A 25,383-nucleotide genomic window follows, 5' to 3' on the forward strand; every position below is an offset into this window, starting at 1 on the left:
TTAATCAATTCAACTCTATACTGGCTCAGCAGCACTGCAGTCAGCCATATCCTCTTGGCCCTTTATTTTAGCCACAGCCCACCACGCGACCCCCAAAATGTACTTGGAGAGGGATGAATCATGGAGCGCACAGCACACCACAGTACCAAATTTGGGCATCATGGGGCGTGGGGTAGACACAGACTTGCAGAAATGCAGTGAATGAGCCTCGGCACGTAAAGTACGCAAGTTAAGATAGGAACATAGCTGGCAAGAGCACAGAATTATGAAACAGAACCTCAGACCGGTAAGAACGAAGAAGACTAATCATGCGCTTTGTTTTAGCCTCGTACCATTTATACGAGGCAAGACTTTGCATGTTGTGTCAAGAATGTTTTCTTTCTTTCTTCCTTTCGTTTTAACATCCTGTTCTAGGCTGGCTATTTCTAGAGCTATGACGGTGGCGTGTCCGCTATCCATGCAGACTATTGTCTTCTCCGGCCTGGTGTTTATAGATAATCAGTGAGTATCATTCTTTATTACAGTTCTAAACTTAAAACATAGGCCTATCCATCGATTTCCGTTAGGCAACAAACTTTACCTTTAAAACGGTGTCCTCTGTGTGTGTGTGTGTGTGTGTGTGTGTGTGTGTGCGTGCGTGCGTGCGCGCGCGCGTGTGTGTGTGTGTGCGTGTGTGTGTGTGTGTGTGTGTGTGTGTGTGTGTGTGTGTGCGCAGTGTGTTTATTATAGTCCCTACAAGGCTTAAAGCTGCATTCCCAAAAAAGTAGCTCAATGATCTTTTCAGTAATTTCATGACGAAATCAAAGAAAAATCTAATAAATTCCATAAATTAGAAAACTAATGTTAAAGGGTAAGACCACTTTTGTAGAGTGTGAGCTGAGGCGTTGTGAGCCTATATATTTTCACTAAATTGAATCCCTCATCTCCTACATTCCAAATGCTTGTCAGGATAGGGGGGGAGGGGTCCCTGGTTCAAATATAATTCTTTTGGAGGGTCACAGCCTGAAAAGGTTGAGAACCACTGAAAGCATCAGTAGAATTTCAATTTGTATTGGTTTAAAGTTCGGCTGGGTGGTGCTCATGGGTTCCTGTGTAGATGTGTTGTTATGTTAAGTAATTTCCTGTGCTGTGTGCATGAGTATTATTACTGAAAGGGGAAGTGTGGCAATGAAATTCATGGCTAATGGACTGCAGCGACTGTTGTGGCCTTTAGGTCTGCTCTGATTGAATAAACAATAGTCCTATGGATTTGCAATACAAAATAATGTATTTGATGCACGTTATCTCCAGAGGGACTTTAGACGTTGAATCTGTGCAGCGGTTGAGTAATCTTGAACCTTAAAGCAGAGGGTTTTATTTCATCATATGTAAATATACCGGTTGATGCTGAGTTTTCTATCATTATGTATTTTAATTGTATTGTATTGTATTGTATTGTATTGTATTGTATTGTATTGTATTGTATTGTATTGTATTGTATTGTATTGTATTGTATTGTATTGTATTACTGAGTACAATGGACCACAATGAAACCTGCAGGCTACTGTTAAAGTAGTTAAAGTAGGCCTATTCAGTCAATAAATCAAAAACATGACCAGACAAAGACTGTGTTCAGTTATTTATGCTCTATACATTTCAAAATATGACAATGCAAGTTATATGTGCCATCACGGTCAAAACAAATAAGAAACTGTCTATGATTACTGATTAGATGTAGGAAACCCATTTCAATATCATGGAGACTGCCAAAACGGCACGCCATAGTTTGTACAGTAGATGGTGCTATTATTATTGACTCTCCTCTGTGCCATGCAGGGACTTTCCAGACACACACACACACACACACACACACACACACACACACACACACACACACACACACACACACACACACACACACACACACACACATTCTTTACAAATAATGTCTTGGTCAAACACTGGGCTGAGCCACAGTAATATAAAATATATGATACAAAATATAACAACTAAGAAACACATATTAATGGTATTGGCTTTAATCCATTAAAACTTATCTGTGTGATTTTAGATTTATAGCGTTGGCTATTCAAAAATCGCAGATCTGCAAGCTCTGCTATTTTGGAACATAGAATAGGCCTAAGAGATGGCACCAACAACCAATTTATTCTAATCATGTTCCATTTCCTTTGTTTCCTTACAGAAAATTTGCTAAGTGTCGACAAGGGATGTGATAATAAAGGACACACGCAGAATCGTCTCACAGATCACTCTAAACTAAAGGGTTCTCCGGACACCACGCACTGACCCTCTGACATTGACCTCAATCATCATGCCACTGATTGTGCTGTCCACTTCACAACTGCTATGGGTTCGCTTGGCAGCACTCGTGTTCACCTGTGTGGCCTTCAGCGTGGCAGCCCACGGGGCCGTGCTTCCTCACGGAGGTATAGCTGACTGGTGCATCTTCTGCTGGGCCTTCAGCTTCGCCGGCACCCTGCTGGTTCTCCTGGTGGAGCAGTTCGGCCTCCAGGCCCGAGCCCCCGTGTCCTGGAACAACTTCCCCATCACCATCGCCTGCTACGCTGCCCTGCTCTGTCTCTCCGCCTCGGTCCTCTTCCCTCTCTGGTTCCTCAAGGACCGCATCTTCGGCGAGGCGCGTGGCTACCGCATCGCCTCCACGGTCTTCTCCTGCCTGGCGGCCGTGGCCTACGTGGGCGAGGTGATCCTCTCCAAGGCCCGGCCCGGAGAGGTGGCGGGCTACATGGCCACGGCGCCAGGCCTGCTGAAGGTGTGCCAGACCTTCGTGGCCTGCGTCATCTTCATCCTGGTTAGCAGCAACCCCGTGACGTACGACAGCCACCCGGCGCTGGAGTGGTGCATGGCGGTGTACTGCATCTGCTTCATCCTGTCCATGGTGGTGGTGGTGCTGTGCGTGGGCGAGTGCACTGGATACCTCCCAGTGCCCTTCTCCAAGTTCCTGTCGGCGTACGGCCTCCTTGCCGTCATCATGTACCTGACCGCCACCATCATCTGGCCCGTGTTCCAGTTCGACAAGCGTTACCAGGGTCGGAAGGACTCGAAGGTGATCGCCACGGCGGTGCTCACCGCGATCAACTTCCTGCTTTACGTGGCGGACCTCGTGTACTCTGCCAGACTGGTGTTTGTCAGCATTTGAGAGAACACGGGAAAAGGAGTGTGGAGTAATAGAAATAGAAGTGAATACACCATATCTATATTTATACAATAAATATAGTACTAGTGAAATAGAACGCTAAGGGCCCTATTTTCGTCAGTGCTAAACCCCTTATCCCTAAACCTCTTTGCCTTTTTTACTATTTTGAAAAACATGTTAAAATTGTTCAACTATAGCCGATCTACATCAACACGTTGTGAGCTTGTAGATCAGCTATTTGAACTATTCAAAAAAAATCAAAATAGTAAAAAAGGCAAAGTTTAGGGATAAGGGGGTTAGCACTGACGAAAATAGGGCCCTTAAGTGTTTTATTATCTTATTTTCTGTCACAGATGTGTAATTCTGAGCTAACCACCGAGAGAGGGAAACCCAGAAAGAACATAAAGGGTGGAAAAAGCTGACTTTGTGCTTGTGCAAACATCTGTGCAGTGAGACCATGTCATAGCTCTGCTGCCATAATTGAAGTTTTGTTAAGGTCGTTGGATAAGGTATACAAGCTATAACGTATGTATGCTAAATTCTGTGCAAAATACAATGTGGAGGATCTTGCTTTGATCAATGACAGTGCAACGAGGTAAAAACTTGCAAAGAGTTTTAAAATAGGGAGCGATCACAGAGATTTTTTTTTAGAAACTTCAACCTTTCCCAGTAGGCCTATAAAATATTATTTTATTAGTTTTCATTATCACCCCAATTAAGTCAAACCTTTTTACAATATGTATGAAGTGCCTTTTTTTTTTTTTTTTTTACCAAACAGCAATTGTCACGAGTACATTCGTGATCCATTTGGGTTCCTGAAACTTAAAGTAGTGCTTCTCAACCTGTGGGGCAGGGCCTTGCTGTGCGCGTATTGCAAGTGGGTCCCCAAATAATTGGCAAAACAACGCCTCGTCCTGTCTCGACCCTTTGGTCTGGCTTTAGAGTGCTCAGTCAAACCCAGCTAAACTCAATGTTGGGTAATGAACATGACATGGCTCGTTTATGACACCCAGAGGCCAACATATTATGGCGTCTGGGGTCCTAAACAAGAGATTTATGACAAGAGATTTATGACAAATTCCATAGAAGCTTCACACGTATTCAAATACTGTAATTTCTGTGCCTTGAATGTGAACCTGGTCCAGTTAAGGTTAATCAGTTACAGATTATTTCAAATTAATTATTTCATATTATATATGTATACAGTGGTGTTGGTACACCCAACGAAGAGGGAGTATGTGTTCCAAGAAATTACAATAAACTATAATGTAACCTTATTAATACATATTTATAGAAATGTTGTGTTCAATTATCGCACTGTAATGCTTACTGGGCACTGGCACCAATTTGACATCACTTGTACTGTTTGTTTATTTTTTAAACATATGAGGACTGACATTAAAGGTACACTTCGCTGTTTTTGCAAAGAATATATATGTTAATGACGTTTGAATCTAGAACACTTTCCTGGGGATATTTATGTGTGTAATATGTGGTTTTATATATTTTAGATTTTATCAGTGAGCCCAGTGTCTATGATGTCATGGACACTGGGCTCACTTCCTTCCTGGACTACAATTATCATTATGCTTTGGTGCACTGCTCCTCCTTGTGGATATGGGAGAGCTGTGGGTATGGGCACATCTAATATTCCATGCGCGGCCAAAAGAAGCTGACTCCCGACGTCTTTTCTGGGTTTTTAGACAGTTGGTGGATGGAAAAGAAGCTCCACCCATGTGGCAGGTTGCCGCATCGGCCAGATTCCCGGAAAAGCTTGCCCCAGCGGCAACCTGCCGCGTGGGACGTGGGTGGAGCTTCTTTTCCATCCACCAGCTTCTTTTCTCCCCGGATGGAATCTAAAGTGTGCCCAGGCTGTTACTGAGACCATGTAGTCCAGGAAGTAAGTGGGCCCAGTGTCCATGACATCAGAGACACTGACACTGGGCTCACTGCTAAAATCTAAAATATCTAAAACCACATATTACACACATAAAGACCCCCAGGAAAGTGTTCTAAATCTTCTAAACGTGTCCCTTTAAGACAGTAAGTGAATAAACTATGTTTGTAGATAATTATAATACCTTAAGTTGAAATGCTTTAAATGCTGTGCTTTAAATGTCTCTGATATGTTTTTGTTCCTGCTCTTGCCCATCCACCTATTCTGAAGCCAAAAAGTAAATAAAGGAGCTTTAAGTGATACACGTTTGTTGTGTGTTAGTTATCAGTTAGTTAGTTGTTGTTGAAAACCCAGTTGAAAATCACACTTGTGTGAAGTGAGGGGCGCTCTTACCATCATACATACACAATTGGCGTCATCACTTTTCTTTCCTCATTTTTGAGGAGCGCTATAGCTCCTCCTATGCCCAGCTTTGTCTGTTTGTGTGAATTTTAGCGATGAATTGATTGGCTGACCACCCCATAGCGATGATTTGATTGGCTGAGCAAAGTACATATTGAGGATAAAAAGTGAGGGCAGAAAAGTGAAGACGCCAAAAGTGATTGGCCGGAATGACATTTGTGATGATTTGATTGACTGATCATGGAATGTGATGATGACTGACGTATGATGATAAGATCGCCCTCACTTCACACAAGTGTGATTTATTTTATCCTCACATTCCATGCTCAGCCAATTCAAATCATTGCTATAGGCCAGGGTATACACAAACACACAAAGCTGGGCATAGGAAAAACAAAAGTTATATTCTCTCTAGGTCGTCCTCAGACGAGCCCTCCATCGTCGTTTCCAGTCATCCCGGTTCTCCATACATCTGGCCAGTTCGTTGGTACTTTGCGCTCCTGCGTCGTTCTTGAGTACATCCACGTATGTTAGCGTTGGACGTCCTCGTGACCGGTGCCCGTGTGTTGGTTCCCACAGCACTAGTTTACTGGCTGGCAGCTCTTGGTGTCTTTGGCAGTGTCCTGCTAGTCTCATTCTCCTGGCTGCTATTTTCTGGGTCACCCTTGGCATTCCATCATACAGAGTTGTGTTTGTAACATGTGTGCTCTTATTGATGTTGAGTACTGCCCGCAACATTCTGGTGTAGCACCCATCGAAAGACTTCTGCAGGGTTGGCTTCAAGGTCCAGCATTCACTGCCATATAGGAGAACGGACTCTACCCTTACGTAGAAGAAGCTTAGTTTGGTTTGACAGTTTGACTGTCTTAGTAATCATTGCTTATAGCCTAGAGTGATGGCCTATTGTTCAGTAACAAGGGTTTCCCCAGGAGAGAAAAATCATAAACAAATCGAAAGTGATGAACAAAACAATTAGCAGACATAATTGGAACTGGAACACTAAATTGAAGCTGATAAATGGGTACTCTCACCTGACTCGATGAAAATTGGTAACCACTAACCGCCTGATAGTTTATGAAAGAGATGTGGAGTCCCCTATAGAAATGATTACAAACACAATATAGACTAGAGCTTAAACGTTTTATACACATTTTTTTCTCTCACAAATTACAGCTTACAGCACCTTTAGGCAAGTTGTGAATTTCATTGAAACCAAAGCAGACAACTGGAGAAGGAATACATTATGCAGTATAGAGGCCAAGGCTCCAGAAAACAAACTTGCGTTTTTTGATGACACACGATGAGTTACATTTTTCCAGGCCCCACTTTAGCATCTTACTACTGAGTGAGGGGGTGTCACGTTTGGTACAGTCAGGTGAATAAATATTTTTAAAAACCACTCTAATTTGGGAATTATATTATCTTTTTCTTATTGGATCCTCTTGAATGAATACAATATTGAATATTGGAATGTATTATGCCCAGTTTTTATAATATTTTGACCGAGAATAAATATAAATTGATGCGTTCATTATACCCTAGATTTAGTTTGAATTTGTTGTTTTTATATTGTTACTATTGGTTGTCTTCATATTCAAATATAATGTAAGTTTTTTGGTCGGGTATGAAATTTGCCTCGTAAGAGAATGAGGTAAATAAGAAAGTATGTTTATGATCTTAGATGGGTTATCATAGATGATAAGCAAGATACAGTAGCCTATAATATAGCCTACTGTATATTGATTTTCAATAGGTTTACAACTTTACACACATACTGTATAAGGGCATCATTCAAATTGACTTTAAATTTGATGACTATCAGATAATCAACTTCAACTTGATGACATAATAGGGACATTGTTTTCTAAAGGATGAATCCCATGTTCTCAATAAATTCATATCAAGTAATTTTCTGAAGCTTCAGGCAGTTTAGTAGCCTCAGAAACCCAGAAGTTTTTATTTCCAGGGAGTAAAAAAAAGGCAGTTAAGGGCTTCCCTGACAGTTCCCTTCCCAGCATGCCTTGGGGCACGCCTATACATGTTTCCTAGTCTAGTCTGTGTGTAATGTTTTGGGGAAACAATGTGACTTACAGGGTTAATTGCAGTGAGCAATTTTCTGTACATTTACTTCTACTCCACTACAACTGAAAATTGCTGAAAATAGCTGATCCAGAAGCTCACAATGTGACACGATGTGATGTACAGTATTGTGAGCTCGTATATCTGCTATTTTCTAAATATTTATACATTTGAAAACTTGGGACATTATGCATAATAAGTAGTAGGTACTTTAAGTAAGTAAATGCTGAATACCAGACTGAAGTTGCCCGAACGGCCAAGGCTCCAAGAACAGTCAGAAATGGTAGTTAAGGGCTTTTATTTCCCCCAAACTCCTCCACCAACCTCCAGACAGTTTTCTTCAGCGCAATTCACATATCAAAAGCAAAAACGAAATACTGGCCAACAATAGACCAACAAAATAAATACTTAGGCAAACACAATTGAACAAAACCCTGTAGCTCTCCCTCAGGAATGTTACCTGTGTTAAAGCCCAGTCTGTCCCTGCAGCCTCCCTTAAATAGGAGTGGATCCTACCACCGGACAGAATCAATTAACAACATTTCTTACACATAAATAGTTATAAATACTTCCATAAAAAATCCATTGTATAAAAGTAACCTAAACACACTAAAGATGTGTTACTATTAAAAAAATGAAAACTCAATGACAAATACTCAAAGCATAAGAAGAAACACCCCTCTCCTGCATAGCACTTGGCCTCTTCCTACTCAAGGGAAATGCCACCAGCAGTGCAGGAGATATATAAAAAAAATATATATATATAGGGCACGGGTTGCCCCGTGACACAGACCTTTACTTGTAACAGAATTTCTACATTGTGGTATTGATACTATCACTCAAAAGTAAAAAATCACACCTGTGTGAACTGAGCGGTGCAACTACGCTGTTATTGTTAGGTACTCTCAGTACAGACACACATAGCTGCGTATTGGAGCGGCTAGGCGCCGCTCAAAAATGTGAGTGCTAACCTACTTTTTCAACCACTGTCTATACAGTATGTGTACAGTATGTTTGTGTGTTTCAGTGCACCCAGAGCCAGACGTGAAGCCTACCTGAGAAGAACAGACTTTGTTCACAGGAAAGAGAGTATGTCTGTGACCTTTGACCTATAGTGTCAGCTCAGCTCCGACCCTACAGCTATCGACCTGCTAGTAGATGGACGCATGCGGGCAAGCACACACATGCACACGCACGCACGCGCGCATGTGTGTGTGTGTGTGTGTGTGTGTGTGTGTGTGTGTGTGTGACTGTGTGTGTGTGTGTGTGTGTGTGTGTGTGTGTGTGTGTGTGTGTGTGTGTGTGTGTGTGTGTGTGTGTGTGTGTGTGTGTGTGTGTGTGTGGTGGGTGTGTATGTGCGCGCGCATTTGGGTGGTGGGTGTGTATGAGTAATTCTATTGACAATGTTTGAAAAGACAGAGGCGGGCCACATAGCAGCCATAGGGACACACCCTCCTGTCCACAGCACTTTAAAACAACTTTTCATGCTGTCAGGGAGAGTAATTAAGAGACAGACAGAGAGAAACACAGTAACTGTGGGTGAGGATCTTAGGGGAAGAAAGAGAGACACCGCAACAGCTCTAAAATATTTTTCATTCATTCTTCCCAGGCCTCATGGTGACGCGTTCTTTAATTTTCCCTGTGGCGAATACCTATATTGGTGAGTACCGGCTCTCTCTTACTTGACATATTTTCCATGCCAGAGATTCAGTGGTTTCATTTGTGGTAGACCTTAAGTTTATTATCTGCTGGCAAGCCAGTGTATACTTTAGTTACGTTAGTGACTTCACCTGGTTTAATGGGTCTTAAAGCATAAACAGTAGCTATATGATTAAAATTAATATTAAAATAGGCACAACTTTGTGCCACATAAAACTAATTTTCATGCTTTTACTATTTGTTGTGTCAAACTTTTAACCAGTTTCATGGAAGTGAGTAACACAGTACACAGTAGGCTAATAGACAATAAACACAGGTGTTATTGAACAATATACATTATAAAGGGAAAAGTATACCTATACAGTCGACAAAAGTAAGCTCAGACTACAAGTTTGCAGAACTTGACCACAAAATCACAAACATCCTGTGCTACCACTCATTTATTTTATTTTTTATTTTTTTAGTAAATAATACAAAACAAGATCTCTTTTGCAAGAGAGATGTGGCCAAGAAAACCAGCACAGAGTTACTGACACACACAAATACAACATTATACATCCACTGGACACATAGGTAGGGGGCTACTGTAGGCATAACTGCAAATGTGTATACCATTTCATTAAATATTTCCTTTAGAAAACAGTTTTACTCATAATCCATGTGACCTATTGGTAGACAATAATTATATCTTCAAGTCAGTTGTACAGGTTGTACAGGTTAACTAAGAGCTTGCTTTAATGAATTCAGTTGTCTTGTCACAAGGAGACAAGACAAGGCAACAACAGGTAGCCCAACTGACATATACTACAACAATTTATTAAGCCGGAGTCCATTATGTTCCAATGAACATCTCAACTACAGAGCCGTTCTTGTTGTATAGTGTCGCACCATGACTCAATAAATGACATCACAGCACTCACCTGGTGTACCGGGTCAACCGTGACATTGACAATGCAGTTGGACCAACTTTCTGTAAACACTGACCATGTGTTCGTGTTTCTTTTTATTTACCCATCTCCATGACAGTTAATCATATAATATACAATTGTGGTTTTGTATTCTGCATTGTGACACCTGGTGTTAACAGGCTCTCTTGTCCCTATAATAATTCATAGCACATGACACAAGTTTCGTTGTTTCTTTGTCAAACTGGCTTGGTTAGTGTATACAGTAGGAGCGTTCGTTGTTTTTTTCTTTTTTTGTGTTCTAAACGGAGAGAGTTTTCCATGCTTGTGTGTGGGTGTGTGTGTGTGTGTGTGTGTGTGTGCATGTGTGTATGACTGTGTATGACTGTGTGTGCGACTGTGCGCGTGCGTGTGTGTGTGTGTGTGTGTGTGTGTGTGTGTGTGTGTGTGTGTGTGTGTGTGTGTGTGTGTGTGTGCGTGTGTGTGTGTGTGTGTGTGTGTGTGTGTGTGTGTGTGTGTGTGTGTGCATGTGGGCGTGCAGTGTACACAGTGCAGTCTGTGCATGAGTGGACCCTAAGGTGTGTCGGTTCACTGAGTAAGACTTGAGATATGTTGGACAAGCAATGACACGCATTCTGTATTACTTAAAAGAAAGTACATGCCGATGATGATACAGTTGAAACTAATTGAGTGATTGACAGTACTTGACACGTGCAACGTACCGTGGGCATCTAATAACCCGCAAACAAAAACAAGTAAAAAAGACACACGCTCATACCTGCATTTTGCCATTTGTTCACTAGATGGTATAGTTGACAACGAACGTCCTCTAGGTCTAGGATGCAGTCTTCAAATTAAATTAAGGCAGAAACAGAAACTATAGATAGCCAACTGTATATCTATAGATACTGTACATCAGTGGTCCTCGAAGTAGGGTCCGGGGACCCCAAGGGGTCCTTGAGGCAGTTCCTGCCGAAATGGGTCTGTATTGGGCCCAAATGTGTCTGTATTCTGTCAATTGGGGTCTCAAGAGATGGAAATGCCATTAAATGGGGGCCCGTAGTAGCCTATTGCATATCAAACTGAGGGTTGAGAATCACTATAGAGCCGTAAAAATGGGGGTCCCAGGCATGTCTTTTCAAATAGGGGTCCGCACTCTGCGGGCATAATAAGTGTCAATTTGGGGGTCCAGGTCCTTGACATGAAAAAGTTTGGGAACCACTGCTGTAGGGTACATAGCAAATGATAGAGCGGAAGCGGACTAAAATGTGTTTAAGTGTGCAAAAGAATGTGTCTTGGCTCTAAATTGTTTCTCAACCCCTGCATGGCGTTGAGAACTGCTCAAGGAACTGCTTAACTCATGTCTGGTCTCGTTGTTGAAGAGCTACAGATTCCCCGTTACAACCTGCCAGCCACCCTTACGCCACACTCCCACATTTACTGTTACAGACAAGGGTCTCGGTTAGTCAGAACAAACGTGTGTTTGGATTTTAAGTACTTGCCGTGTTACAGTGTGGAAGGATTACAGAGAAATTATGTTTAGGGGCGATGTATGAGTGGCCACAATATCCAGCTCCTTCATAAGCGATGATTAATTGGGAGCAACATCTTTAAAGGGGTGCAGTACTTAGTTTAGACAGTTTTTGGTTTAGACTATAGTCATTGGTTAGACCAGTCATTAGTCCTACAACTACAACCTATCTCAAACCCTCACCCTAAACCTAACCTCCCACGGGGCAGCACACCGGTAACCTAACCTTAACCCATGTCTAACCAATGACTAGTCTAAACTAAGTAGGCTATGCACCCCTTTTAAAGATATATATTTTTAGGGCATTTCTGCCTTTATTAATAGGACACAGTGAAGAGAGACAGGAAACAGGAAACAGAGACTGGGAATGACACGCAGCAAAGGTCGTCGGGGTCGTTGAACCTTTGTCACGCTGTCAGGCATGCGCCTACTATACTATGTGGTATGCACCTGGACCGCTAAGCCAGCAGGCGCCCCTTGGGTGCAACATTTAATCAAACCAATTGATTTAACCAACTATAAACAATAATAGATTAGCAGATCTACAAGTTTGTAGATCGGCTATTTTTCTGTGACACTATAAGGGCTCAGGGCTAAGTGGTTACCGGTAATCGACAAAATCAATTGACTTAGTCGATTATAAAACATTTATTCAACTTTTTCATGTTGATTCGTTGATATATATTTTTTGAAATTGTCCAAAAAACACACACACTCGATTATTCGACAAAAGGTAATCGATAGAATAATCTTAAACAACTTAAACAAGAGTTGCAGCCCTAATTACGAATAAGATCAGATAAACCAAATGACTTAATGATTAATGATTAATCTTGAGGGGATGTTGGGCACATGTGGGACATTTTCAAAACATAAGGTCAAACAGGCAAGCTTCTAAAATCCTCACCTACAGAAGATGTTATTGTCCTGATCCGTATAGTGGCTTGTAGGGACGGAGCGGTATGTAATTTTCAGGGCTCTCCCAGTCTCCCCAGGTTGACAGACAATTGGCACCGGGTGAAAAATGGGTTACAAAATCGTGGTATTCAAATTTAAATTAAAAGACGTATAATCGCGGATATTAACTTAATACCTCTTAATAGTCTGCCTTAATAGTATGCCTTACACAACTGCAGTATGGCGGTATTGCGGTTATTGCACCCATCCCTATACCTGTGGCCACTATACACAAGAACACAATCTACCATCATTTGCTGAACAGTGAAGAACACATTCTCACGCACATACAGACAATTAACTAATGTCGGTTACTAGTTACATTGTTCATCAAACCTATAATGACCTCCTGTATACATTCTCTCTTTGGCAGCTACCTCACAATGTCCCAAAGCAACAAAAGTGCTACGTTCCTTCAGGTGACTCGGTCCCTTATCACAGCCATCCCCACCCTTAACCACTCACGGAATGCTCTGGTCACCTCTGTCCCCATGGCTGTGCCTGGTGTCAACACTACTACACCAGGCTTCTTGGACGGCAAAGGCATAGTGAACGACGCATCCTCCACCACGGTGGGCGCCCTCATCCTGAGCCTCGTCTTCCTCCTGGGAGTGCCCGGCAACCTCTTCATCATCTGGAGCATCCTGGCGCGGGCCCGCAAGCGATCCGTCACCACCCTGCTCATCCTCAACCTGGCCTTCGCCGACGGCTCCCTGATGGCCCTCACGCCGTTCTTCATCGTCTACCTGGTGCGGAAGTCGTGGGTGTTCGGGATGGTGATGTGCAAGATCCTCTTCTACCTCTGCCTGGCCAACATGTACGCCTCCATACACCTCATCATGCTGATGAGCCTCCACCGCCTCGTGGCGGTGGTGTGGCCCCAGCGTGTCGGCACCATCGCTCGCCGGAAGACGGTGTTGCGGGTGCTGGTGGGGGTCTGGGTCGTGGTGCTGGCCACTTCTGTTCCGGCTATCATCTACAGGGAGGAGAGGACCAAGGACAAGGACAAGACGCAACTGGAGTGCGCTTCATTCCATGACAAGTGGCAAGAAGTGAGTGAACAAGGGAATCGGGGGCAGGCAGGCAAGAGCCCAGAGCTGTATTTCTCAATTATGTGTGTTTGGAACCTGTGTAATGGGTCATGGAATGGCTTTGACAGGGCTGACAACACAGTTTTTAGAGGAATATTTAACAATTAATATACATAGATAGTAAGAGCAGCTGGACTAAAACCCTTCATAGTATGCAACGTGTCACTTCGTGCCACGATGCGAGCTTATTGTGCATCTGCATTAATTGTGAACAATCTTGAAAAGTGTGCAAACTACTGATTTAGATGGCATCATAGAATCGGCCTTAATGAGTTAGTGTCAATTGTAAAATGTATCAATGTACACATATTGTAACTGACCAATGATGACCATGCATTTGTGCAGTGTTGACAGCCCCGACTGACAATCTTCTCTACACATTCTCAACAGACGATTCTCCAGTACGGATTAGAACTAGTGCTAGGATTCCTTCCATATGGAGTGATTGTTGGCAGCTACATCTGTATCTTGCGCAGGATCCGACAGACCAAGTTCCGCCGGCGGATCCGCAGTGAGAAGCTCATCTTGGCCATTGTGGTGACCTTCTGTGTGTTTTGGTTACCATACCATATCATCAACATGGTGCAGGTATGCTGGGTTTCAAAGCTCTCCGTTTACAGTATATACCTGTACAGTAGTAAAAAGATTATAACGGTCTGATTTATATTTTTTTAAACATTCAATTAATTCTTGTCTTTGCAGATTGCAGCAGCACTATGTAATGAGGGTTCATCCATAAAAGAAAGGTATGTGCACGAACAACGTGCCTCTGCATAATGCTATAGCCTGAGGGCTTTCGGTCTGAGAATGTCCAGAGCTAATCTTGCAAACCGCTGGAGAAAACAGAGCCAAATTGCCAGAAGGCAAACTTTAGTAGCTTCACAAAATAATTTTCTTTGTCTATGTTTATATATACCTTTTTTCAATCAGGCTGAAACCTTGCCTCAAAGTTGAAGTCATGCGTCGTAGATATGTTAGAAGATGTTATAGATGACTGATGTGATTGATTGATTGTGGGCTCGGTCCAGTGAGCACACAATAGTTCTCTACAGCCACTTTTACCACACATAGGCCTAGTACTTTGTGCTAGAAATCAAGTTCAAACCTCAACATGCAGTTATTTTAAGCTTGTACTTTTCTTTTTACAAATGTTTATTTTTTGTAAAAAAAGGAAGGGTCAGATCTTTTTATAGGTTCACACAGAGGTGCTATTTGTGGTTGCCAAAAACAACACATTCAAACCTCTGCCGCTTCCTGGGTGCGGCACGCAGCAGTGAATATGTCACCATCCATCCATCATCACTGGATCAGGGAACTTTCCTGCGGTACATCATATACATTGCGTGTTTTCAGTGAGCCCACGCAGTTTCTGTAGGAACTGCTTTTTTAGTTGAAACAGTTTGTAGAGTAAGCACAGTTCGAGGAAAGCACAGGTCTGCTAAGATGATTGAAATACCCAGAAAAGCACAATGGCTTGTTTACATCGGGGTCCTCCATTTTCAACTCATCAGAACTACTACTAAATAGTGACACACAAATATGTATACAGTACTACTACTAATGTCCTAATGTCATATAGATGACGGATGTCATAGATGACTGACATTACAGGACATAGTCAAAGAGGTGCACACTACATTCACAAGGCCATTGGTTCTCAAAGCGTGGTCCAGGGACCCCTAGGGGTCCTTGAGAGAGTTCTAGGGGGTTCCCAGCTAAATGATAATTAGCAACCAAATGGACCCTTATGGGTCTATAACTCAGAGAGTGTACAAATGGAACCAAATGGACCGGTTATAGGGTCCATTTATTAACTTTGATTTTACAATATACATTGGGGTCCCAGAGTGACACATCTACATACACATCTGACACATCTCAAACAAATCATGTGTCTTTTTGGCAAGCGGACAGACACCCTTGTAAGACGCCCTAAAGGGCGAGGTCACGCTGAAACAACAGAGTTTCTTAAGAAGCACAGTTGAGAAGCAGGAGTTAAACAATGAATCTGGTGTCCGTGAGGTCAGATGTAGAGTTGCTGACCGCCTCCATATATGCAGATGTATATATGTCACTTAATTGTCTGCCCCTCTCTGACTTCAACATCTCCATCCATCAGTTTGGATAACATCTGGAAGAAGTACCGTGCGGTCACCTCCTCCGTGGCGTTCATCAGCAGCTGTGCTAACCCCGTGCTGTACACCTTCGCTGGGAAGTCCTACATCCGCCGGGACGGCTTCGCGTTCATGGCCCGTCTGTTCGAGGGCACGGGCCTGGACTCCGGGACCCGGAAGGGCCGACAGAACAGCCAGAACAACAGCCGAGACAAGGACGCCGACGCAGTGATGATGAAGGACAGAGATCCAGAATCTACGACCAGCGCCAACGCCAACGCCAATTTGAAACCTTTGAAGAATGGTAAATAAAGAAGGGTTGCTATATCAGAAACGCTGATTGCACCGTGGACTTCTGTGCTTTGTGCAACGTGCAGATGTGTGTAAACCAAGCTTTGTGCAAAAACTATGGGTTTACAAGGCAACTGAACAATTGATTACTGCCCTTTTTTTTCTTTTTTTCTTTTGGCTTTCACCTTTATTTTTATTTTTTTATAGAGGGACAGACAGTAGGCTGACAGGAAATGGGGAGAGAGATGGGGGGTGACATGCAGTAAAGGCCGTCGGGTTCGGGAGTCATATCTGCGGCACACTGCCAGACTTGGACTACTGGCCAAGATGCCTGGACCGCTGAGCCATGGTCAAGGCCAGAGCTTATTCACTTTTGACATTGAGCCTTGTGCCAATGAAGGCTTCATGCAGTGCAGTTCCCCATTTGACCATCAGAGGGAAGTACACATCCTTGTCTCTGACTTGGGCAATAGGATTTTTAAAGCAATATGTATGCAAGTCTTTATTTACTGACATGAGGCCTCTGTCCCTCTGATGATTCCGTTTTTTTCTCTTTACTCTGTGGGTAAGATATGTTGAACATTTGAATAATTTGAATGCTTAGATCCTTTTCATATATTGAATTGTACTAGCTTGAACATATATGGAAGCACTGGGCCTCTGTGGAGATTGGATAAACATAACACACGGTTGGACACTTCTGGAGAGAATATTATGGCCTTCTGACCACACCTGTCTAAAAGGAGTGTCACAATTCGGATATAGTCATTGTATTACCTGGTCAACATTTAAGTCATGTTTGTTTACAGTGCATATGGCATGATTACTGTGGGAAATTGTAAACTGGACAATAATGTGTACATTTGCCACTTTCCAACAGTCCTTTTGATAGTATTTTTGTTTTTTTTACTTTTTATACAGCTTTAACTTTCAGAACAGACATTATAAAGCGAACAATGAATATAATATCATGGTACATAACATGACCACAGAATGTTTTTGTGGTCACCAGGTTCTGTATACTTCAGCGGGTTCTTTAAAATACCGGTATACCTGCTGTTATTTTGTTTCGTTTCATTTTTTCCATGTAGCCTACTGCCAAAACAGGGAGAAAAACAACACATTTTTGTGAATAAAGATTTCACGAGAACTGAAAAATCAACAATAAATGTATGTAACCCTTTAGCTTCACGTGATGACAAGATCCAAAATACTGAAAATGCCACATTATACTTCTCAAATGGGAGTATAGTACATTGATGCTTTAATTTAGTCCATTGTTTTTGGCAACTTAGCGACCTTAACATAACAAAGACACAAAGAAAATAGCAGGTGCCACAATATACAGACATTACATGACAATATACAGACAAGAAAAAGCATGTAAAATAAAATAGACAAACCCACAAGTATAGGCCTACACCATCAGTTTGATATGATTGTGTTCATATTCCAGGTTAGTCTTTTTCATTTATTTATTTTTTGTTTGTCATTGAATTCCTTGTTTCATATCTCCGCCAAAGAATCTTTCTTCATCAATGTGACTTCAGTCTTCAGCCTAAGTCATGCGCCATTGGACAACAACAATTCGCACGAACACAAAATAGACAAAATAGACTACAAGCTCATTGGTGCACGACTGTAGAGGCCAGTCTGGAGTGGCGGGACTGAGTTCCTCCTTGGCCAGCTGGTAGTGCACGTGCACAATCAATGTGATGCTGGTGAACACTACTAGTGTAGTTGTTTGCCCACATTGGCCATGAACATGCGCACACACACACACACACACACACACACACACACACACACACACACACACACACACACACACACACACACACACACACACACACACACACACACACACACACAGAAGACACACATACAGATGAGGGCGAAAACATAATCACAATCTGGCAGAGATTATGATTACCATGCAGATATTATTAATAAGCACAAGGAACAAAATTTTAGTGAACATAACAAGGGGGGATTAAAAAACAAACAAAAGTATTATAGGCTACAACCTCAGCTAATCTGGAAAGATGACGAAGGTATTTCATGCAATCTGGCACTTTGAAGCATACTGTTCTTTGTTCTACATGTGAGATGAGGCAGGTACTATACGTGTTGCAACAGGAAAACCATAGCTAATTTGTCAGACCGTTACACAGAGGCCTGCGGTATAGGGAATTAGACAGTTTATGAGGAAATGCATGATTCAGGGCTTAAGCAACAGTACATTTTCCTGCAGTTCTCTATAAACACTTACCCTCAAGATACTTTATCCAGCAGCAGATCCTTTTCCCTTTAAAATTACATCACTCTCAACCCCGTGCATCATTCATTTTCCACCTCTCCAGAACACCTGGCCTTATCTCTTCCAACCTCTTTCAGTATGAGTTCAGTTTTAGTTGTGCTATGGCTATAGAGGCTCTAAAGATCGGTCAGTCGATCTGTACGTTGGTCCATCTACCGCTTTGGTCCCAATTAAAGGACCACTTCACCACTTTTCAACCTATCTTCATATAATAGGTCTTCACTAATAATCATGAAAAAATGGCGCAATGTTTTTCTACTCAGCCTGTGGCTCATAGGAGGGCTGTGGGCAGTTCAGACATAATCGATGGGGAATACAAGCTAATAGAAACTGCAGGCTTTCTAGTTCTGAAAAGTTGCAATGCGAAAATGGAAGCCATCGTTCTCACAATAATGAAAATCTAAACATTTTTGTAAAAAAACCTTAAAAAAAAATCAAATCTGCCTAATGATGATGTCACTGGAAGACGGTTTCTAAACTGCCCACAGCCCTCCTATGATACACAGACTGAGTAGAACAAATCGTGCCATTCTATCATTATTATTAGTGAGGACCTATTATATGAAGATAGATTGAAAAGTAGTGAAGTGGTCCTTTAAGCGAGACGTTTCTAAAATGAATGTCATTTTCTGTGCATCTTCAAGCTTCCCAGAGGATGAACCCCACTGACTTGATGACCCCGTGACCTTTCATCTAGCGCCAGCATTAAGGCCAAATCTTCTATATGTACACATCTCAAATCTAAAGGGTAGATTGCCATGATAGCGCAGGATCACAAGAGTACTATCATACTCCTCGGAACCCTGGCCCCAAGCCCTTGCAGGGCAGTAAACTCTACACATCATATCTTAACTAACTGACAAGTTTGCAGAGAAAATCCTACTGATTTTGGTGACTCTGGTCCCACCTGTAGGCCAAAATGTGCATTTCAGTTGGGGAACTCACAAATTTAATTAACAATAAAATTAGCAATACATTTATTTGATTCGACACAGCCCATGTGTGTATCACTCAACAGCCCTTGTGTACCAGCTGTTTAGAATTTGCACATAATGCAGGAGGCAGCAGGAGGTTTTTACTAGTGATAACAAACTCTGACACTTCTCTGCAAGGAATTTCTTGACAGGAAGTAGCTATGTCTGCGGTGGATTTTTATGAAACAAACGCATTGCAAATAGTAAGACGATAATTCAAGCTTTTCATACAGCTGCAATGTTGGTGAGTTTGGTGTTATTTAATACAATTAAATAGGACATCTGTTTGGATGAATGGGCTGTCTATGGGAAGTTACACCTAGGTAGCACCTTGCTGGCAAGATGGTGGCCGTGTGCATATCATCATTTGCTGGGTAACATGGAAACCAGACAAATATGACAAAATGTCGCTGCCCCCTATAAGTTGTACAGCACCTGCACCAATCAGGGCCCAGAATGTAATGATTTGGGGCAGGTTTATCACCAGAGGCATTTCTGTGTTAAATCAGCCCCATGGAAATGCAGGTTCCACACAGAGAACACATCTTACGCAGTGGTAGTCTGCTATACGGGCAGCAGCAGCACAACACAACAAGCAAGCAAATACAATAAGCAATGCAAACCTATCTGCTGAAAACTTCATAAAGGAAAAAGAAAATGGAAGTGTGGAGCTGAAGCCGATGATCAGCTGCCAGTAACTGCAATATTTCTTGACTGAACTTGCTCTGTGCCTGTTGCATGATGGCCATTGTTTTTAGTGGTGCAGCCACTCCATTGCGGAGCTTTGTGTGTCCCTGGGTGGTTCCAGGGACCCCCCGGGGACCCCCACACAGAGTTGTACCAGTCAGTTCACACGGGTGTGATTTTTTATTCAAAGACACTTTGGAAAGACACAGGAATTCCTTTTATGTCTCTTGAAACCTTTTGAGGCAATAAGGGTCTTTGCATATTGAGGGGGATGCACTTTTTCAGTAGTCAATATGTTTTATCGCATCCGGGAAAAAAACCCACAGGAATCGAACTGGGTTCATTTGATAAAGATGAAAAGATTAAAGATTAAAAAAGTCTGTTCTTTCCCCTTCCAAATAAAACAGAATATGTTAATTTGATAGAGCTACTGTACACCATAATCATACTGTACATCTACGCCCTAGTTTGCCAGCTGCCAACAAACCACATTATGTAGAAACCAACAGATTTCTGTTTGATTTCGGTTTGATTATGATGTATTTTGATCAGACGTGTACGATATGTAGGCCTACTTTAAAAACGTTTATCTTGGTTTCTACTTACTTACTTGTAAGCAACTTTTCTTGCACTTGTTTCGAAAGGTTCCCTGCAGTTACGAGCACACATACAATACAAGTGTGCCCAAGCACTTGCACAATTTCCTTCATAGGAGAAAGTTCTTCTTATTTCTCGTATACTCTCATTCAACACTTTCACGGCTAGGCTAGGTCATCTTGTTTCCCCTCCGTATAAGTCTGGCTTTAGACAGGTTGTTGCTGACACAATGCACATATTAGTGTACCAAGTCTATAAAGTACGCTACTTTCATAACTTTGCACAGCCATCTCTCTCTGTAATAGAACATACCATCAGAGGGTATCAGTACAGTGTGTGTGTGTGTGTGTGTGTGTGTGTGTGTGTGTGTGTGTGTGTGTGTGTGTGTGTGTGTGTGTGTGTGTGTGTGTGTGTGTGTGTGTGTGTATTGGGAAGTGGGTCCCAAACTCCCAATACACTTATAGGGCACAAAAATCAATGCATTCTTCAATGCATTCTTCTTGGTCCTGCCATCCACTCGTGGTTGAAACATAGCATGGATGTGAATGGCAATGGTGGTCCTTCATAAGTAGGCTAGAGTTTCAACAGATTTCCTTTCTGTGGTGATCTTTATGACAAAATGATGATGCAGTTCTCTGAGCAACAGAAACAAGGAGGGACGTACTGTACAGTGTACAGTAGCCACACAGGGACTCTGAACAAATCAGCCAACACAAACCTGAAAGACGCTTCTTGGGTGAATTTACTGTATTTCCCGTCATTTTACAAGGGGGGTCAGCGACAGAAGGTCAGTATTACTGTAACTATTAAGTGCTAAGGAGAAGATGTCAATTTAGACTTGTGCACTTGGCTATTTCATATTTCTGCACATTTCATTCTATACATTTGTGTGATTCAATGATTGTATGCATTTTGAAAATAAACTTGCCAAAGTGGGATTAATATGTTTCATAACATTTTGACTTTACATTAACATTTCTTACGTTTTTAAAAGTTTGAAACACATTCAGAATAGGGCATTAATTCATAACTGCTTTCTGGTCTGTAGTTTGTATTTAATGATTTATTTATTCGTATACATTTATTTATTTATGTCTACACGGTCGTTGCGTTGAATAACCTAATGATAACCCATATCCTACATTATGGTGTTCCAAAGTGCTAACCTTAAAAACGACTCAGATGTATAGTCGAAAGTTATGGTAGAAAAATTGTCAGATTCCATAATCAAGTGAGAAGAACAACTGATAAATGTGAAGAAAACACATGACGCAATGATGGCACAAACCCGTCATGATGGCACAACACAAACTGCTTATCCTGTTTGATCAACTCTGTGTTTTTCCCCTCCTAAGGTCTGAGCTATAACATAAAAAGGCAATCATAGTTCACAGATCCACACCGTATAACCATCCTGATGGCAAACACCAGTTTCCCAATAAATGGCTCCGGTGGTCCACTCCTTCCCAGCTCAGCTGCCGCGCCTCAACCCATCCCGCTCTCAGCGCAGGTCGGCATCGGCATCCTGACCCTGGCCTTCGTCCTGGGTTTCCCCGGCAACCTGTTTGTGGTGTGGTCGGTGTGGTGCCGGGTGAAGAAGCGCTCGGTCACCTGTCTGCTGGTCCTTAACCTCGGCGTGGCGGACGCCTTCGTCCTGCTCAGCGCCCCGCTTTTCATACGCTACCTATCGGGGCTGCCGCTGCGAGGCTGGGAGTTCGGCTCGGCCGTGTGCAAGCTGGTCCACTACCTGTCCAGCGTGAACATGTACGTGTCCATCTACCTGATCTGCCTGATGAGTGCGGACCGCTGTCTGGCTGTCACGCGGCCGTTCGTGTCCCAGAGGATGCGCACGAAGCGCTCACTGATGATTATCTTACTGGTGGTTTGGTTGATGGCCTTCATCCTGTCACTGCCCATGCCCTTCTACCGCAAGTGAGGCTTTGTGTGTTTGTGTGTGTGTGTATATATACTGTATGAAGCATATAGGGCCCGATTCACAAAGCTGTTTTGGGTGTAAAGGAATTTTCCAAACTTCCCTTCTGAGTAGTCTAGGTTAGTGATTACATACAAAGTCAATGCAAAGATGAGAAGTTGCGCGAACGGAATACAAATATTCAGAAAAATTCATAGACAAAAAAGGATTACTGAATCAGACTACTAATGTGGGTAGTTTGGAAAATGTCTTTACACCCAAAATATAGGTGTAAACAGCTTAGTGAATCGGGCCGATAGAGCGTAATGCAAAACCAACACGTTGCTGCTCGACTTAAAACAAAGTTAATCAACAAGTGCATATTATTATCAGCATCCTACATTTGCCCTTGATTGTCACTGTTAATGGTTTCATTCACAGCGTGGTGCAACCCTACATAAGTACAAACGTTCCTTTGAGACTCTGCAATCCGCACTGGGCCAGTGACGGTCATCGTGTTTTCCAGTACCTGTTTGAGACGGTCATGTCTTTCCTGCTGCCCTTCACCATCATCACCGTCTGCTACTCCATCGTCATATGCCGCCTACGCAGTGCCATGTTCCAGCGCAAAGGACGGGGCAACCGCCTCATCCTACTCATCATCGGTACCTTTGCCCTGTTCTGGCTGCCCTACCACCTCACCAACATCATAGAGGTATTATGTATACTCAATTCTTTCTTTCTTTCTTTTGCAATAACCCCCCCCAAATTTAATATGTTTGGAGCCCATGGGGAGAAGCAGGAGACATTTTGGTTATGAGGTGCAAGTGGTAAAGCGTAAAATGATATATCACCAGTGCTCCTTCTTTTGTTGGGGATGCTTGCCATCTCAAGCTTGTGTTGTCTTTTGATGTTTGATAGTGTATTTAGTACTATATATTCTTCTCTTTTACAATGAAGCAAAGCCCACTTTTTTTAGTTTTTAGTTTTTTTAAAGATATTTTTTATTGATAGAAAAAAAACGGGGAGAGAGATGGTGGGAAGACACACAGCAAAGTTTGTCTGGATTGGGACACGAACCCGCGACACATTGTCATGCTGGATTACCAGCCAAGGTGCCTGGACCGCAAAGCCGGCCCAGGCCAAAGACCCCACTTTTAACCCTATTGTCTTAGTTGGCCAGGGTTCCCCTAGGGCTCTATTAGTCCACTAGTATATTTGTCCATTTGTCCATCCTCTACACCAAATGCATAATAGGGGCTCATGTGAGAAAGTTTCCGTATATATGCGGACAACAAAGTTGACATTGCGTGCTGTCCTCCTCTTGTCTCCAGGTGGTGGGCCTTCTGCATGGCAGCACCACGCTGGTCGGTGCTGCTAAGAAGGCCCGGCCCAACGTCACAGCCTTCGCCTACTTCAGCAGTGCCATCAACCCCGTTCTCTACGTGTTCGCCGGCAGCTCGCACATCCGCCAGGCGGGCCTCAGCTTCATGGGCCGGCTCTTTGAGGCCACCAACTCGGAGTCCAGGAACGCTTCCATCGCCTCGCGCGGGACTCGCACCACCAGCCGCAGCGGCTCTGTCGTGGACGAAGGCTCGCCATTTCGCTCGCTGTCCACTAAGCTGGGGAAGCCATTCCGGGCCAAACATACGGAAACAGGGCACAGCATTGCCGACGGTCAGGGCACCGGGGCTGATATGGCCGGTTCTGAGCTAATGACATTGGCTAGCATCGACAACCAACGCTATTAAAGGAGGTTGTTATATTGACATGACTCTTGACTCAGGCGTATAAACAACCACTTATTATTCTCTAGGCCGGGCAACCGGAACAGTGAGCCCCATAAAACACTGGGCAGCATTTATTTGTATTTTTGTATATTGATTTATGCCCCCTAGCAGCCACAATCTGTGGTCTGCCATGGGACATGCACACACACACTCGTGCACGCACGCACACACACATGCACTCAGACTAGATGCTTATGTCCTGTTGTTTCACAATTATCCTATATATATCTTTTCAGTAAATAAAATGGGATGCAAAATGTTTTGCCTTTTATGTATGCATTTGAAATTGTATGCCCAAATGAGATAAATGTGTACCCTAACAATTTAATATACCATTGCTTTATCCTCATCATCATCATCATCATCATTATTACTACTACCGCCTACAAAACCGCTCTCAAATAGCATCTACCGGGTGGCTGCAATTTGAAACTGGCCCCTGTAAAAAAGGCAAAGTCCCCGACTACCCCCCCTTTTTTCCTTTCCATACTGTACATGTATTTCCCCCCTTTTTTAACTGTATGATGATTTCCTTTTTTTCATAGAAGTGTATATTTGTACACCATTAAATGTTCTGATGGAGGACCTTTATGTAAACAAGTCTTTGTGCTTTTTCTGGTTCTATCCTCAAGTAGCAGTTTTTGTATTGACCTGTACTTTAATTTGAAATGTACCCATTCTGCATACTGTGAAATAAAAAATGCAATCAATCGATCAATCAATCAATAGATCAATCAATCAATCAATCAATCAATCAATCAATCAAACAAACAAGAAGTAGGACGCAACAGCGCTGAGAGTCAGGGCACCGAGGCCAACAATGCTGGTTCCGAACTAATGACCATGTCTTGCATTGTCAGCATTGATGAGCGATATGATGCTAATGGTGATTGTTATTTGGCTATATGTGTCTAAAGTACTAAACAAGGCTATGAGTGAAAATATGCTACAAATGTATCATAGTTCTAAAAGCCATATCAGTTATTTTTAACTTGTGCAGTATGTGTCGTCAGCAGTGGTTTG

At 42.6% G+C, this 25,383-nt stretch overlaps 3 protein-coding genes across 5 annotated transcripts; all 3 read left to right on the forward strand.

Annotated features, from left to right (window-relative positions):
* The first annotated feature begins 177 nt into the window (after positions 1-177).
* Positions 178-5,351, forward strand: myadma (myeloid associated differentiation marker a). Of its 3 annotated transcripts, XM_080791955.1 has the most exons (3): positions 188-286; positions 415-501; positions 2,183-5,351. In XM_080791955.1, the coding sequence occupies exon 3, from the start codon at positions 2,312-2,314 to the stop codon at positions 3,155-3,157; it is 846 nt and encodes a 281-aa protein (XP_080648081.1). In that variant the 5' UTR covers positions 188-286; positions 415-501; positions 2,183-2,311; the 3' UTR covers positions 3,158-5,351. The 3 variants fall into 3 exon arrangements, with proteins under 3 accessions (XP_080648082.1, XP_080648081.1, XP_080648080.1); XM_080791956.1 differs by lacking the exon at positions 415-501 and having other exon boundaries at positions 178-286; XM_080791954.1 differs by having other exon boundaries at positions 230-501.
* A 3,691-nt stretch (positions 5,352-9,042) lies between these two features.
* On the forward strand, positions 9,043-17,137 carry ltb4r2a (leukotriene B4 receptor 2a). Its single transcript, XM_080791737.1, has 5 exons — positions 9,043-9,192; positions 12,958-13,636; positions 14,066-14,263; positions 14,378-14,421; positions 15,795-17,137. Exons 2-5 carry the CDS (start codon positions 12,968-12,970, stop codon positions 16,099-16,101), a joined length of 1,218 nt encoding a protein of 405 aa, XP_080647863.1. The 5' UTR covers positions 9,043-9,192; positions 12,958-12,967; the 3' UTR covers positions 16,102-17,137.
* Positions 17,138-21,313: 4,176 nt separating this feature from the next.
* Positions 21,314-24,877, forward strand: ltb4r (leukotriene B4 receptor). Its single transcript, XM_080791810.1, has 4 exons — positions 21,314-21,445; positions 22,014-22,590; positions 23,012-23,285; positions 23,905-24,877. Exons 2-4 carry the CDS (start codon positions 22,076-22,078, stop codon positions 24,319-24,321), a joined length of 1,206 nt encoding a protein of 401 aa, XP_080647936.1. The 5' UTR covers positions 21,314-21,445; positions 22,014-22,075; the 3' UTR covers positions 24,322-24,877.
* Positions 24,878-25,383: the final 506 nt, after the last annotated feature.

This window comes from Protomyctophum bolini, assembly GCF_963924005.1.
Source record: "Protomyctophum bolini genome assembly, chromosome: 20".
Classification (NCBI taxonomy): Eukaryota; Metazoa; Chordata; class Actinopteri; order Myctophiformes; family Myctophidae; genus Protomyctophum; species Protomyctophum bolini.

Coding starts and splice junctions, on each gene's coding strand:
- myadma (XM_080791956.1), top strand. CDS start 2,312: ATGCCACTGATTGTGCTGTCCACTTCACAACTGCTATGGGTTCGCTTG.
- ltb4r2a (XM_080791737.1), top strand. CDS start 12,968: ATGTCCCAAAGCAACAAAAGTGCTACGTTCCTTCAGGTGACTCGGTCC. Junction 13,637..14,065: donor TCCATGACAAGTGGCAAGAA/GTGAGTGAACAA, acceptor CATTCTCAACAG/ACGATTCTCCAGTACGGATT. Junction 14,264..14,377: donor ATATCATCAACATGGTGCAG/GTATGCTGGGTT, acceptor TTGTCTTTGCAG/ATTGCAGCAGCACTATGTAA.
- ltb4r (XM_080791810.1), top strand. CDS start 22,076: ATGGCAAACACCAGTTTCCCAATAAATGGCTCCGGTGGTCCACTCCTT. Junction 22,591..23,011: donor CCCATGCCCTTCTACCGCAA/GTGAGGCTTTGT, acceptor TTTCATTCACAG/CGTGGTGCAACCCTACATAA. Junction 23,286..23,904: donor ACCTCACCAACATCATAGAG/GTATTATGTATA, acceptor TCTTGTCTCCAG/GTGGTGGGCCTTCTGCATGG.